Source organism: Elgaria multicarinata, chromosome 9 (assembly GCF_023053635.1).
Source record: "Elgaria multicarinata webbii isolate HBS135686 ecotype San Diego chromosome 9, rElgMul1.1.pri, whole genome shotgun sequence".
In the NCBI taxonomy this organism is placed as follows: domain Eukaryota; kingdom Metazoa; phylum Chordata; class Lepidosauria; order Squamata; family Anguidae; genus Elgaria; species Elgaria multicarinata.
The window spans coordinates 78,854,759-78,869,663 of NC_086179.1; the positions used below are offsets into that span (position 1 = coordinate 78,854,759).

The following is a 14,905-nucleotide window of genomic DNA, read 5'->3' on the forward strand; positions in this document are numbered from 1 at the left end:
CCACCCAAACCTAAGCATGATGGGTACTGGATAAGCATCCTAATCTGAGCTTTGTCATCCATTATGCTTTGCAGGCCCGAGCATCATCCTCACCTGTCATCCTCATTGGTACTCATTTAGACATCTCTAGTGAGAAACAGCGAAAAGCCTGTGTCAGTAAAATTACCAAGGAACTGATGAATCAGAGGGGTTTTCCAGCAATCCAAGACTATCATTTTGTGAACGCTACAGAAGAATCTGAGGCTATGGCCAAACTTCGAAAAACCATCATAAAAGAGAGTCTGAATTTCAAAGTAAGCCATGTCACTTTTTAGAAAATGTGTACACACTTAGGAAAGGTTTTAACTGATTGATTTAGTGCTTCGTTCTCTAAAGCTTGCACATTTGTATCAAAGCTTTATGGTGTTATCAATCACAGTTACCACGCAATTTCAATGTGAATTCTTCAGAATCCTTAATGTGAATTTGTTGTTCTTCTCAATGCACTTTACTATAAAATCCTGATCTCGTATCCTTGCAACAAAAAGGAAGTTCATAAATTGTCATTTTACAGGTACAGCTATAAAGGCTGATGAACAATTGTAAGCGATGGAAGGCATCCCGGTAAAGTAATGTGTGTGAAGACATTTGAAGCTAGGCTTCTAATATTAGTATTGCATCACATGAGTTGTCTGACATATCAGTAAAAATAAATCATACAGATGTACAAGATGGTTAAATTTGCATGACATAAAACATATTCTCATTTTCTGTTAAGATGTGGCTGATACTGTGGATCAAAACACAAGGGAGATTGATTTCCTCTGTGTGTGACTTTTGGAAACTAGACAGCTCTCATTGAAGTCTGTGACATTATGGGAAACTGCACTGTTACGTGCCAAAGATTAACCCAAGATAACTAAGTAGCAAGGAAAGTTAAAAGAAGTGTTTTTAAAAGTTGTGTTTTTGAATAAAGCAAACAGTGTCAAAAATAAGATCGTTTAACTAAGTAAATATAAGATAATATCAGAATGCTATTAAAAGTGATTTCTGAAGCTGTTTGTTCCATTGGACTGTATGATGCCTGGAAAATGTTAACGGACAAGGGCCTGACAGAACGCCTCTCCGGACATGAACCTACCCGTACACTACGCTCAACATCTAAGGTCCTCCTCCAAGTGCCTACTCCGAGGGAAGCTCAGAGGATGGCAACAAAGGAGAGGGCCTTTTCAGTGGTGGCCCCTAATTATGGAATGATCTCCCCAACGAGGCTCGCCTGGCGCCAACATTTGTTATCTTTTCGGTGCCAGGTCAAGTCTTTTCTCTTCTCCCAGGCAGTGAACAACATGCTGAGTTTTGTTTTGTTTTAACTGACCCCAGAATAGTTGTTTTAAATGGATGTTGTTGTTTTTATGCTTTTGATGGTTTCCTTGCTTTTCATCTCTTAAAAAAATACCCCAGGCATATACACTTAGTGTAGCCCTTTAACTTGCAAGAACATGACCATCAGTGCAACTGTACCCCTTAACCATGGTGGTTAAGGGAGCAGGAGTGGGCAATGGGCTTGTATGCTGCCTTAACCCAGCCTCTCCCTTCTGAGTGTATACATACTCCCCACCCTTGCTTTTTAACCAGTGTTCAAAACAATATCTGCACCAAAGTTGGCCCTGGTCAAGGGAAGCTGTGGATGTAACAGAATTTGCATGCAGAAGAGTAGAGGCTGAACGGAGGGAGGGCACGGTCCCAATAGCCTGCTTATTGGCAGTTCTATGAAGTGTTGGCTGATTTGCCCAGTTTTGTATTTCCAACTCACATTATGTTTGCCTCCAGATACCTTCTCTGTTGTGACACCCACCATTTGGAGTGATCTCCTTCCCCACCCCCGCCCTTAGATAAGGCCATTCCCTAATGTGCAGAGTTTCTGCTGACAACTTAAGGCACAGTTTGCCCAGGCATTTCCTGACTGCGTTGCCAGCGCCGCCTCAGTTATTTTAATTTCAATTTCCTGGCCAGTAGCATTGCCAGCTCTCCCTTGTTGTTTTAATAATATTTTATTGTTTTACTGCTGTTTTATTGACTGGTTTTATGGTATTTTATGGTGTTATTTTTATCTTGTGAATCACATTGGGATGATGGTTATTTTTTAATGAAAAGTAGTATAGAAATAAATAAATAAAAACGTGGGCTGATTATTATAACTCTGAAACCTTTTCAGATTCCAACCTGAGTAGGAGAAGTCCTCCCTCCCACCTACACACTTGCGTACCTCCAGACACCTTCCTTCTCTTTCTCACCCACCTGCTTTCCTCTCTTGCTGCTCTGGCAGTGGCAGGGGCGTGAGGGAGGTTTCTTTCCCTTCCCCCTTGGGCATCTGCTCTGGCTGCAAGCCATAACTACTGAGATAAGTAATATTGGGAAAGTGACATTTGCTAGTGCTCTGTAGTACCAGGCCAGAGCTACACCAAGCAGGATATGAAACTTTGAAAATGGTTTGAAAACTGTGTATGGAGTATGTCCTGGGCTTAAACAGTTGTCACTACTGTTATAAACCATTGTAAAGCAGTAGTGTAGATCCTGCCCCAATCACGTAGCAGCAAGCAGGGCATTGGTGTGTGTGTGTGTGTGTGTGTGTGTGTGTGAGAGAGAGAGAGAGAGAGAGAGAGAGAGAGAGAGAGAGAGCAGGGGGCGGGGGGGTGGTGGAGAGCATCCCTCACCCAGCTGCTGCGATGGTAGCAAGCCAGGCTAAATGTTGGGCCAACCGATAGGTGGGTGAAGATTGGTAGTGAGGAGTTTGGGCATCTCATCACGGGGGTGCGTGATAAATTATATCCTATTACATTCCCAGTGACATCGAGAATGTGATGGGGTCTAACTTGGCTTGGAACTGGAAACAGATTGAACCAAAGTATTTCTCCAGTTTTAGGAGAAATGGTGCGTTGTTGTTTTTTCAAGCCTAGCTAGGGAAGTCTGACCCATCACTAAGGCTTTCATAAAAATATCTGAACAAAATTACGTTTTGTTCTGCAGATCAGGGACCAGCCGGTTGTTGGGCAGTTAATTCCAGACAGCTATTTGGAACTTGAGAAGAGAATTTTAGAGGAGCGCACAAACGTTCCGATTGAATTTCCTGTGATTGACCAGAAGCGGTTATTTGAATTGGTGCAAGAAAACAAGTTGCAGTTGGATGAAAATGAGCTCCCCCACGCTGTTCACTTTTTGAATGAATCAGGTAATGTGCTATTTCAAATACTGTGGTCTTCAACCTTCGATGGGCAATACACAGAATTGGTCCACATTTGCATTTTATGTTCTGTGATAAACTCTTAAGCTAGCTACTTGGGTTGGTTCAGGCAGCCAAGCTTTTTGAATTTTCTTAGCTCCCTCAGCCGTTGCACTGTGGGCTTGCCTGGAATTAGGTGCCTGTGGGCACTAATATGCTCCTGGGCACCTTTTTTTGGTTCCCTCTTAGGTTCCCTACTCCTCCCACTTTTTAAATTAATTAAATTAATTAATGCATTTTCTTACCAGCAACTGGGATTGCTGTGAAATAAGTTTCTGTTGGTGCTGAAAACTGGGTTCAAATGAATTGTTTATTTATTTTATTTATTTATTAAATTTATATACAAAAGTTAAAAGCAGTGAACATTAAAAAGTATACAAAATTTAAAACCATCAAAAATATAAAAACTACAGTATAAAACAGTATCCGTTTAAATGGATAGTTCATTGGGACTCAGTACTCTATCTTCCTTGTGCTCAGTATCTTGGGCATGTGTTGTCCTTTGCCATGCCTCCCATGGCTGCCATTTTATTTATTTTATTTATTTATTACATTTATTATATCCTGCCCCATAGCCAAAGCTCTCTGGGCTGTTTACAAAGATTAAAAGACTAAACATTAAAAATCAATATACAAAATATAAAACCAGCAAAATATAAAAACAGCTAACATTTTTTTAAAAATTAAACACTCAGCCATGACCCCAAAAGGTTGCCTACCCCTGTGTTATGCCGATTGTATAAAAAGAGCAGCTATATTGGATGCTGCCCAATGTGTCTGTAATGCATTAGGAATCTAAAATGCAATACAAAGCAAAAACATAGATGTGTTTGTTTTTCTGGTAACTGTCTACGAGGCACTTCCTGTCCTTCGATAAGCAAAAGGCTGGTATCTACCATGTATTAACCAAGCCATAATATTTTCTATATGTACCGAATGTGTTTATATATATTAATTGCACTACTCTTCACCCAGGTGTTCTGCTCCATTTTCAAGATCCAGCACTTCAGCTAAGAGACTTATATTTTGTTGACCCTAAATGGCTGTGTAAAATCATGGCACAGGTCAGTTTATGTGTTTTCCAAAATGTAGAACTTTCTGTTCCACCTCATTTCCACATCCTGTTCTTACCCAAATTTATCTTCACTTTTTGTGAGCAAGTGACTATGTAGCTTCTAGATTCAGGCCCCACTTTTCTCAACAGCTTCTCATTTGGGATCTCGGAAGGCAGAGACAACATCATGACACCTTACGTGTGCAGGATTGGGGACTTTGATGTCAGATCATGCTTTTATACACAGTTCCATCTCTCTGTGGCCATTTTCAGGCCGCCATTAGCGGGGGGATACGCAATTTTATTCGTTTTTATTTATTTATTTATTTAGTACATTTTTATACCGCCCAATAGCCGAAGTTCTCTGGGTGGTTCACAAAAACTAAAACCATAATAAAACGACCAACAGTTTAAAAACACAAATACAAAATACAGTATAAAAAGCACAACCAGGGGAAATCACACATTTCTCCCCCACCCCAGACCAGCTGATGGGGGCCTTAAAAGCATTAATGCATGTGTTAATAGGGCCTTTGAGACCCCTATTGGGGGGAGGGGAATGCGCAATCCAGAAAAGGGTGCGATCCGGAAGCTCTTGGGGGGCTTGTGAGCACTTGGGTGCAGGTATGCCTCAGCACTGGGTGTGTCCGCCTGGGCCTGTGAGGTTCAGACCCAAGGGTGTCTTCTGCCCTCGCAAACCCGGGCAAATTTTTGCTACATTCCTAGCTGTAACCAATAACAGATGCTGCCTGTGTTCACCCATCTCAGCCCATGCATAGTTATTGCTCCTACATCTCACTCTCACTGCTGACACAAATCCTGAAAGGAATGTTTTTCCCTGAATAATGGACTATGAAGCCTTCAAAGTAAGGGTGAAGTAGGGTGACCATATGAAAAGGAGGACAGGGCTCCTGTATCTTTAACAGTTGTATTGAAAAGGAAATTTCAGCAGGTGTCATTTATACATATGGGGAACTGGTGAAATTTCCTCTTCATCACAACAGTTAAACCTGCAGGAGCCCTGCCCTCTTTTAAATCTGGTCACTCTAGTATAGCTCCTGCACCTTTAACTGTTGTGATGAAGAGGGAATTTCACCAGGTTCTCCATATATTCAAATGACAACTGCTTAAATTCCCTTTTCTATGCAACTGTTAAAGATACAGGAGCCCTGTCCTCCTTTTCATAGGGTCACCCTAGGTGAAGGCAGATCTAAAATGCAGGGTGAGCCTAACTTTGCAACTGAAACGGCAGACATGCGTAACCCTGAATCAAATACCGGCTCAGCAGATAGTCTTGCTCATCCTGTGCTTCAAGCACACTGTTTGCATTTTTGTGTTTAAAATGCTGCATGAACCCTTTTACCCATTCGCTTGTCCCTTATCAATTTCTTTTTAAAAGACACTTGAAAGTTTAACATTGCTTCTGGGGCAGGGGGGAGTTTTCTTATTAACAGCACAGGGGCCAGCCACTCAGCTCTATGCACAGCCACCTTCAGTTGCAAACTTACAGAATCTGTTGTTGTTGTTTGTACAGTCATACAGAGGTAGAGATACTTTTGGGATAAAAACAGGGTGATTTCAGAATTTCCTTGATATTTTAAAAATGTTATATGCAACTTCCCTCTAAAACTAAGCCCAAAAAAAGACTAGAAATGTTAGTGAGCTCTTTTTCTTCCCTAGATCTTGACAGTGAAGGTTGAAGGTTTTCCTAAATACCCAAAGGGAATCATAAAGCGTTCCGATGTAGAGACATTCCTGCTAAAGAAAAGCAAATTTCCTAAGATTTACATGTCGCAGTACTTCAAACTTCTGGAGAAGTTCCAGATTGCACTACCACTAGGAGAAGATCAACTCCTTGTTCCAAGCAGGTAAATAAAGACCTGAAAGCATACCTGTATCAAGGAAATATAGTTCCAGAGATTCATGGCTTTTTCCCCTGTTTGTTTGGGGGTGTTTTTTTTTGGGGGGGGGCAGTTTAGAGTTGTCCATTAGTCATAACTAGAGAACACTCAAGGAAGATACTCTTTGTACATTCTAGCTGCTCCCAACTCCTGCTGTCAAAAAGTAAATTCAGTGGAATTAAAAACTACTTTCTTTCTTTTTTCTTCCAGCTTGTCGGATCACCGACCTGTAATAGAGTTACCTCACTGTGAAAACTCAGAAATCATCATTAGGCTGTATGAGATGCCATATTTCCCCATGGGTTTCTGGTCCAGGCTAATAAACAGGTTGCTAGAAGTTTCTCCTTATATGCTTTCAGGAAGAGGTACATTCATTTCCACCTTGCTCCATCACTGCTCTCCTTCCAATTGGCAGCAAAAACATGATTAAACCTGTTTCAGAGGGCCTTTAGAGGAAAATGCTGACAGACTGATTTACTGCCCGTGCCATTTGGTTTGGGTATTGTTTTTTTGTTGAAAGTTCACCGATCTTTGTCATTTAGACTTTTTTGTTTAATTAGTGTTACAGTTACAGCATCAGAGCTGAGAGACAAAGGGTCAAGCTATAAGCTACACTGAACAAGTCACAGGAAATTGAGTGTCCTTTTTTACTCGTTGGGACCTTTTTTACTCGTTTCAAGTATACACAGGCATAGGATCAGGCTGTTGTTACTTGAAATGCTCAGATTTTCATCTTGATCTGGAAAAGCAATCTACTTTTGGGAACTTGGTTCAACAACTAGATCTGCTCAATAAACATACAAAAGCCCGTGTGTGTGTGTGTGTGTGTGTGTGTGTGTGTGTGTGTGTGAGAGATGTGGAACCTTTATCTAGGGATCCAGAAACGCAGGGGATACTATGAGTCTTAGCAAGTTGGTATTACACTGTTTGGATTCATCTCTGCCATTCAGCCTTGTGGGTTTCAGGACTGGAGTGATGGTCTGCGACCACTTAGGGAGCAATCCTATGGCCCCTCTACAGGGGGGGGGGGCGTAGGATAATTTGGGTTCCTGGATCCAAACCACAGATCCAGGGATCCGCCCTTTCCCCTTTGCAGCTGACTCTGAGGTCCAAAGGTGACCTCAGAGATGGGGTTAAGGGAAGATGCCAGTGGGCAGGGAGAGGAGACGACTGGGGTGCCAAGATATAACATACCTGAGGCCTCCCCAGCTGCCTTCTCTCCTGTTCTGATGCACCCCAGCTAGGTGGACAAAAAAGCCCTTCAAGTCAAAATGCAGAGCTGGAGGAGCACGGAGGCAAAAATCCCTTCTGCTACTCCTCCCGCTCTGCATAGGATGCCCGTAATCCTTTGAGTTTGGAGCTTTACGGACCTCACCATAAAATTGCTCCCTTATTCTTAAACCTTAAGATAGTAAGATGAACTGTATATTTGAATGAGGGAGCTTGTGATGATCACACATTGGCCAGCTGTAGTACCTTTCTAATGCTCTTATGAAATCTTTGTCTTTCTGGCCCTCCTCCTCTCCAGATAACAGGTTTGCAAACCCATTGCAAAATATAGGCTAACAAATGTGCTACTTGAAACTTGTCCTATATCCGCTTAGGGGAGTAGGCCCCACTGAACTCAGTGGGACTTTCTTCTGAGTTGACATGTATAAGATGGCACTGTCAGACTCACAAATTATTAAACCCTCAAACTACCATTTATTTTGCATCTATTCGTGTTAAGATTTTACCCTTTTAAAATACATCACTTTTCTCTCTCTTCTGCTGTGATATTGATTAGACATTTGAGTAACTTGGAAGTCGAGTATTGAAACTGCTGACTTGGGTGTTTTAAAGATATTTTTCTCATTTAAATCTTGATTTATTTGTTGCATTTTCTGTTTATTTATGATATATTTTACAGTGTGTTAATGGAAGTTCATGCAGAAGTTCCTAGATGGAATTCCTGCCATCTCCAGTTAAAAAGATCAAGGTAGCAAGTGATGGGAAATGGAGAGCCCCTGCCAGTCTTAGGAATGTAGGAAGCTGCCTTTGATTAAGTCTCAGACCATTGGTCCATCTGGCCCAGTATTGTCGACACTGACTGGCAGTGGCTCTCCGGTGTGTCAGGCAGGAAGTTTTCCATGCCAGGGATTGAACCTGGCACCTTCTGCGTGCAAAGCATGTGCTTTCCCACTGAGCCATGGCCCCTCCCTTTAGTCAGAGTAGATAAAACTGAGCTACATAGAATCATAGAATAGTAGAGCTGGAAGGGGCCTATAAGGCCATCGAGTCCAACCCCCTGCTCAATGCAGGAATACATTTTGAAATCAAATCATATCTTTATTTTTAGCTAGAACTTTAAAAGGGTCCAGAATGTCAAAATAAATGCTGGAAGATGGTTAAAAAAATAGGAAGAAGTGATTGACTTTGGCTAAATTGTGCTACAGGTATTTTAATCCAAATGAGGTTTTCTTCTTTCACCCAATAGCTCATAACTATTATCGAAGTCCACAACAGCATGGTACAGACATAATACACCTTTTCTAACCACAATTAGCTTAAACTAGTTTGAAAATCTTCTTCTAAACAAGTCGTCTGACCTAGTACAAAGCAGCTTCCCAAGATGTCAAAATTCTCATTAAAATTGGGGGTGAGGGGAGAGGAAAAGAATTAAATACCCGAAGTTGCTCGTTTCATATTACTTACAGCACAATGGTACAACACAATCATACAAAAGTACCTCGCTTGAGTTTAATGGGCCTTAATTCCAAGTAAGTTGCTAGAGGATTGTAGCCTTTCTTCCTTATTTTTTAATGTGTTGTAGTTGAACCTTAGTCCTAAGGATTTGTTTACCCAATGAGTCATGATTTAACTTAAGTTTTCCCAGATGATTCATGAGAGGTTATGTGTGTTCTCACCTCTTGCAAACTTGTAAACATGCAGTGTGTTACTTGCAAACACGCAGTGGCTATTGTGCTTATGCTTTACACATTCCAACAGCAATGTAATGAAATTATAGCAACACACCGGTGAGAGGGTCCTGCACTTTTTAAAATAACCAGTTATGTTTCACAGCAGGAAAAAAGCATTACAAAGCAACCCTTTTTCTTTTTTTGTCTCTAGAACGAGCTCTTCGTCCTAACCGGATGTATTGGAGACAAGGCATATACCTGAACTGGTCCCCAGAAGCCTACTGTTTGGTGGAATCTGCGGTTTTTGAAAATACTCCAAACAGTTTCCTAAAAATTACTGTGCCTTCTTGCAGAAAAGGTTAGGCTTGCATCAGAACCTGGTGGGAGGGGGGCGGCTTTTGACAATTTTTCACTTAAACAAAACATATAGTATATTTATAACTGTAGATGTAGCACACCACCATTCTAACAACATTTTCTTGGCTCTCTTTAGGTTGTATCCTCTTGGGGCAAGTTGTCGATCATATCGATTCTCTTATGGAAGAATGGTTTCCTGGCTTACTAGAAGTAGATGTATGTGGCGAAGGAGAAACACTCCTGAAAAAATGGGCATTGTATAGTTTTGAGGATGGTGAAGAACATCAGAAAATACTACTTGATGACCTACTTAAAAAAGCAGAAGAAGGTATATCTTAAAAAAGCTATCCTGAAATAGTTTTTCACGTGTAGATAAATGCATGTCTATTATCATCAATATCCTAGCGTTTTTAAGAATGAATAATAAGCCTAATTGGTTATATTAATAATATAGTGATGAGTAAATAATTCCACCCATACCCTGCTGCTATTGTTCATTTAGTTGTGAGACAGTTCCAGAGGACTAATTCAGGATCCGTCTACAGAGGCTTTCCGAGAATTCCTAGTCAAGTCTCTATTGACCTCTAGGCTGGATCTACATAGGGCAGTGGTGGTTCCCAATTAGCTAAGTACTGCAGACCCCTTGTTTTTCAAATGCCAAGCCATGGCCTCAAGGAACTTTTGAAAATTTTGTTATCTCTATGGTAGTTACCTGTGCGAAGCAATTTTTTGGAAAAAAATAAGGGGTAGTCCCTAATAAGCAAAGGATTTTAGGTATACTAAAAAACAGACCATAAAATTTGTGATATTACCACGCAAAAATGACAATGATTTCGTTTGGAATATAAAAACAAATTTAATTTTAGTAACATCTAGTTTACAATTGAACAAATTTTGACATGTCTACTAAGCCTAAATGTGATGGGAGAAATCATGCCTCTCTTTGTCCTGAACAATCCCTTCCACATCCGGTTCAATATTTCCTACTTTTAATCTCAAATCTGGATCAACATCGAGCCAATTTCTGTGCTTGTTCTTCATATAACAAAATGTCGAAAATGTTTGTTCACAAAGATATGTGGAACAAAAGGGAACTAGATGTTTCAAAGCTTTTTCACCCTAACTTCTTATAATCAGGAAAAACCTTCACCCAGAATTGGTCCAGTCTATATTCTTTGAAAAATGATTTCAATGAACCATCACAAGTCACGTCAACAAGTGCATCTTGCTCTTCCGCAGACAGAGTTGTTAGTTGTACATCACTACATTCAAAAGGATTCCTTCTCCATGAGTTTTCAGGATTAGGTGCAGGGAAGTAATCTCTCAAGCTAGTCGCTAAATCACGCAGGTGCTTTTGCGCATGACGTCACCGCCGAAGCAAACGGAGTGCAGGAGATGGCATATTTTCTTTTATTAAAATGTGGACCTTGCAGAGCTAATAGGTGAATGGTGCCTGGATGGGTTACATGGACCCCCTGGGGTCCGCGGACCACCAATTGGGAACCACTGACAGGTGGTTTACTCTGGTGCTGCTGTGCCTCACACATGGATGTAACATATGACGTAACCCCTAATCTGCATTAATCCTGGGTCTTCATGCCATAAAAAACACATTTTTGCAATCTGTCGTTTTGTGACAGATTTCCCCGTTACTCTGTCTTCAGTGCAGTTTGGGAGTCAACTTGTGCTACTGGCTTTAGCAGCACCTGAGGGGAACAGTTCTGTGAGGAGAAAGGGAAAGTTGCATCAGCAAAGGGTGGACCCAGAGAGAGGCTGATCGTGTTTTGTTTTTTCCCAAATGAGCCTTACTCCCAAGAAAGTCAACACATTGCTTTTGGGTTGACTTTTCCTTTTTTAAGATCTCCACTTCTGCACAGGAATACATAAGAGTAATGTCCTCGAGGAACAACTAGCTCAAAACAGCCCGGATAAAGATATCTACTCAGAAGTAAATCACATGGTTTTCAATTGCACATCCTCATTATGGGAGGAAGGGAGGGATGGGGGGTTGGGAATCGCTTTGCCTTTTGTTTTAAAGCTCCGCTGACCTGCTGAAAACAACCTGATAATGTCTACTCAGAAGTAACTCATATTGCCTTCACTTGCACTTACTCAGTATGGACAGGAAGAGACAGGTGGGGGATTGGGAATTGCTTTACCTTTTGTTTTAAATCTCTGCTTATCTGCTGTAGTGGACCTGTGCATAAGTTTAATAACTTAATAAATAAATTGTAGAATGAATATGTTCAGTTATAACTCCACAAAGTTTCATGTTTCAAGCACTCTCACGTTACACAAGCCCTCTGTCCACATGACATTTGACAGTAGATTGGTGCTTTACATAAGTGTTTCGGAGGGAAAGTGGTACCACTTACTATGTTGGGGAAACACGTGACATTTATTATTCTATGGTGCACAATTTAAGCATAGTTGAAGTAGTGATGCACAGAATAATGGGTGAAATATATTATCTGAACTTTCATTCAGTTCCACTTCTGTGTCTCTGTTAATCTTCCTCCGCATAGGTGACCTCTTGGTAAATCCAGATAAGCCGAAATCTACCGTTCCAATAGCCCAGATTGCTCCAGATCTGATCCTGGCAGATTTGCCTAGAAATATCATGTTGAACAATGACGAACTAGAATTTGACCAAATTCCAGAATTTCTCCTTGGTAACTACTATTTTTTGCTTTGCTTCCTGTAGCTAAAAATGATAAAGAGGCTTGTAGCCCCTTTCAAAGTTAACAAATTTGCTATGGCATAACCTTTCATGGTCAAAAACATAAGTTTATTTAAACGCAGCAAGGAATCCAACATATTGTCAACCATATATTAATATGGGGAGAAATATCAAAGCAGAACATCTATGCTTAGCAACCACCTCAACTTATTGTTCATTACGCTCGTTGCCTTTAATTGCTTAATTTTAAAAACGTCTACTGCAATATCTTAATGCAAATGAAATTCTTAGGCTGTTTAATGAAGATAGAAATGTCATTAAGCTAAGTAATGCATAATTGATTCAGTTGCCACTCAAAACAATTTTGAATGCTTAAGGCTGCAGTCCTATATCCATTTACCTGGGCCCACTGAATTCGATGAAACTTACTTCTAATAAGTAGACATATGTAGCATTGCATTCTAAGTTTTATCTGTCTCATCCTCCTGGTTCGCAGGTCTATTTGCTTACACTTTTTTGCAGCACAGTTTGCATACGCATGTGGCTGATTTGAGTTTCTGACATTCTTGGCATGAGCACAAAATTGCCGTTGAGTTTTCGACTGCTCAAACCACGTGGGATTGTTTTAGTGGGGTTCTTCACCTTGCAACGTTCTTTTAATTGAGGATGCCAGTGATGTGTTGGCCACATGCACAGTCCTGGAGAGCAGGTGTAGCAAAAAGCAATAGTCACGTGCATCAGCCATGTATGTTGCTGGAATGTATGATTTTTCCAAATAATCCTGCATTGGGATCAATGTACACCTCTTTTAGGAGAATGAGGCTATTAGAACTGGACACCCTGATGCAAACATGTAGATATTTTACCATCTAGCCTTTTCATTCAGAAATGAATAAAATAGTGAGTTTGGTTGTGCTGATTAATTATTAATTTGTTGAGCCCTAATTTGTTCAATTGTGCACTGATTGCTACTTGGAGGGCTGTAAGGAGGAGTACCTGTAACTTAGAACACAGAGAAATAATTTTTCAGCATTTTTGAAAAACAGATCCCATCAAACTCGGGAAGGATCACAGTCCCTATATTTCTAATACCTTATCCTATTTGCTTTTGGAAAAGGTGATGGTGGGTTTGGATCTGTATACCGTGCTTCTTATGGTGGAGAAGAAGTAGCTGTAAAGATTTTTAATAAGCACACATCTCTTAGGCTTCTAAGACAAGTAAGTAAATTACCTTGGTTTTTATAGAGCTGGTTTGGGAGAGGCATCAAAACAAAAGGTCTCTGCACTTAAAAAGAAGAAACACAAATCTATCTAGCTATTTTATTTATTTATTTTAAAATAAAGAAAGTGAGGGCAGTGATGGACTGGATGTAGGTTAACAAATTTAACCCCTCTAAGAATGAAATACTATTGGTTGGGGGATCATTCATCCCATGGTTTAGGTGCATAATCTGTATTGGATGAGGCTGCGCTCTCACTTAAGAGGGAGGCCTGATTCGGAGACAAATATTAACTGAGGCCTTTAACACTGCCCACCCCCCAATGCTACACAGGGCTTTCTGCGCCTGCAATATTACATCCCAAATGCAGTTTTTTTATATACTTACGTTTGCTCATCACTATCAGGTAAAGCGAGTGGCATGTTTTCTCCCGCCACCCCTATATTTGAAAAGCCTTTCTCCTCACCCATTCCCCATCTGCAAGTTAGAAAGGTCCTGCTTTTTTGCTTTGTTTTGCTCAGTTTCATGGATTACCAATGCACTGATCAAGGGGAAGATATTTCTCATCCGTAGTGAGGGTTATGTTTATGATACAATGCAGGTGTAGTTAACTACAAAACAAGAATTATGTACCAAATAATACATTCTTTAATTTTAGGTATGTTGTACTACAACCAGTAGCAAGATGGCATAGAAACAACCCAATTTATATGTTATCTGTATACTTTTAAAAAATCCAAACAATAAACTTGTAACAATAAGATAGCATTACAGTAGGCAAGAGCTGATTTGCACTTCAGTGGATTTTGTTTCCGCAAGTATGTTACAATATTGCAGTGCTTCTACACCTATTGTAGCATGAGTGAACTGCCCAGAGAGCTTCGGCTATTGGGCGGTAAAAAAAATGTAATAAATGATTCATTTGCTTAATGGATCACTATTTAGCAATATAAATTGCAAATGTGGGGGAGGGGCAATCCAAATTCGGACTGCAGGGAAGTGTTAAAGCCCTCCTCTCCCCACACTAGGGTTGAGATCAGGGCCCCCCATGCTTAGTCTAGAGTAGAAAAGCTAAAGTGTAGCTGCTTGCTATGTCTGTAAAGTACCGTGTGCTTTGGGACTCAGCATTCCTCCTGGATGCCCAGATGATGATGGTTTCTAGGAATGCTTTTTACTAGGGTGACCATATGAAAAGGAAGACAGAGTTTCTGTATCATTAACAGTTGTGTTGAAAAGGGAATTTCAGCAGATGTCATTGTTATGCATGCAGCACCTGGTGAAATTCCCTTTTCATCACAACAGTTAAAGCTGCAAGCCCCCTGCCTAGCGTGAGCAAATACAAAAGAAGAAAGGGCTCCTGCAGCTTTAATTGTTGTGATGAAGAGGGAATTCCACCAGGTACTGCATGCATAAAAATGACACCTAATGAAATTTCCTTTTCAATACAGCTGTTAAAGATACAGGAGCCCTGTCCTCCTTTTCATATGGTCACCCTATTTTTACAGTCTTAAGCTAGTCTATCAGCTATGCCCTT

The 14,905-nt window shown here is 40.6% G+C and overlaps 1 protein-coding gene across 1 annotated transcript in view; it reads left to right on the plus strand.

The window, feature by feature from the left end:
- LRRK2 (leucine rich repeat kinase 2) overlaps window positions 1–14,905 on the plus strand; it is a 98,827-nt gene that overhangs the window by 60,190 nt on the left and 23,732 nt on the right. The window contains exons 31-39 of the mRNA XM_063134126.1: window positions 75–293; window positions 3,007–3,208; window positions 4,235–4,323; window positions 5,994–6,181; window positions 6,425–6,579; window positions 9,326–9,472; window positions 9,608–9,799; window positions 11,997–12,143; window positions 13,269–13,369. Of these exons, the coding sequence (XP_062990196.1) occupies window positions 75–293; window positions 3,007–3,208; window positions 4,235–4,323; window positions 5,994–6,181; window positions 6,425–6,579; window positions 9,326–9,472; window positions 9,608–9,799; window positions 11,997–12,143; window positions 13,269–13,369 (1,440 nt within the window). The remainder of the gene's footprint in view (window positions 1–74; window positions 294–3,006; window positions 3,209–4,234; window positions 4,324–5,993; window positions 6,182–6,424; window positions 6,580–9,325; window positions 9,473–9,607; window positions 9,800–11,996; window positions 12,144–13,268; window positions 13,370–14,905) is intronic.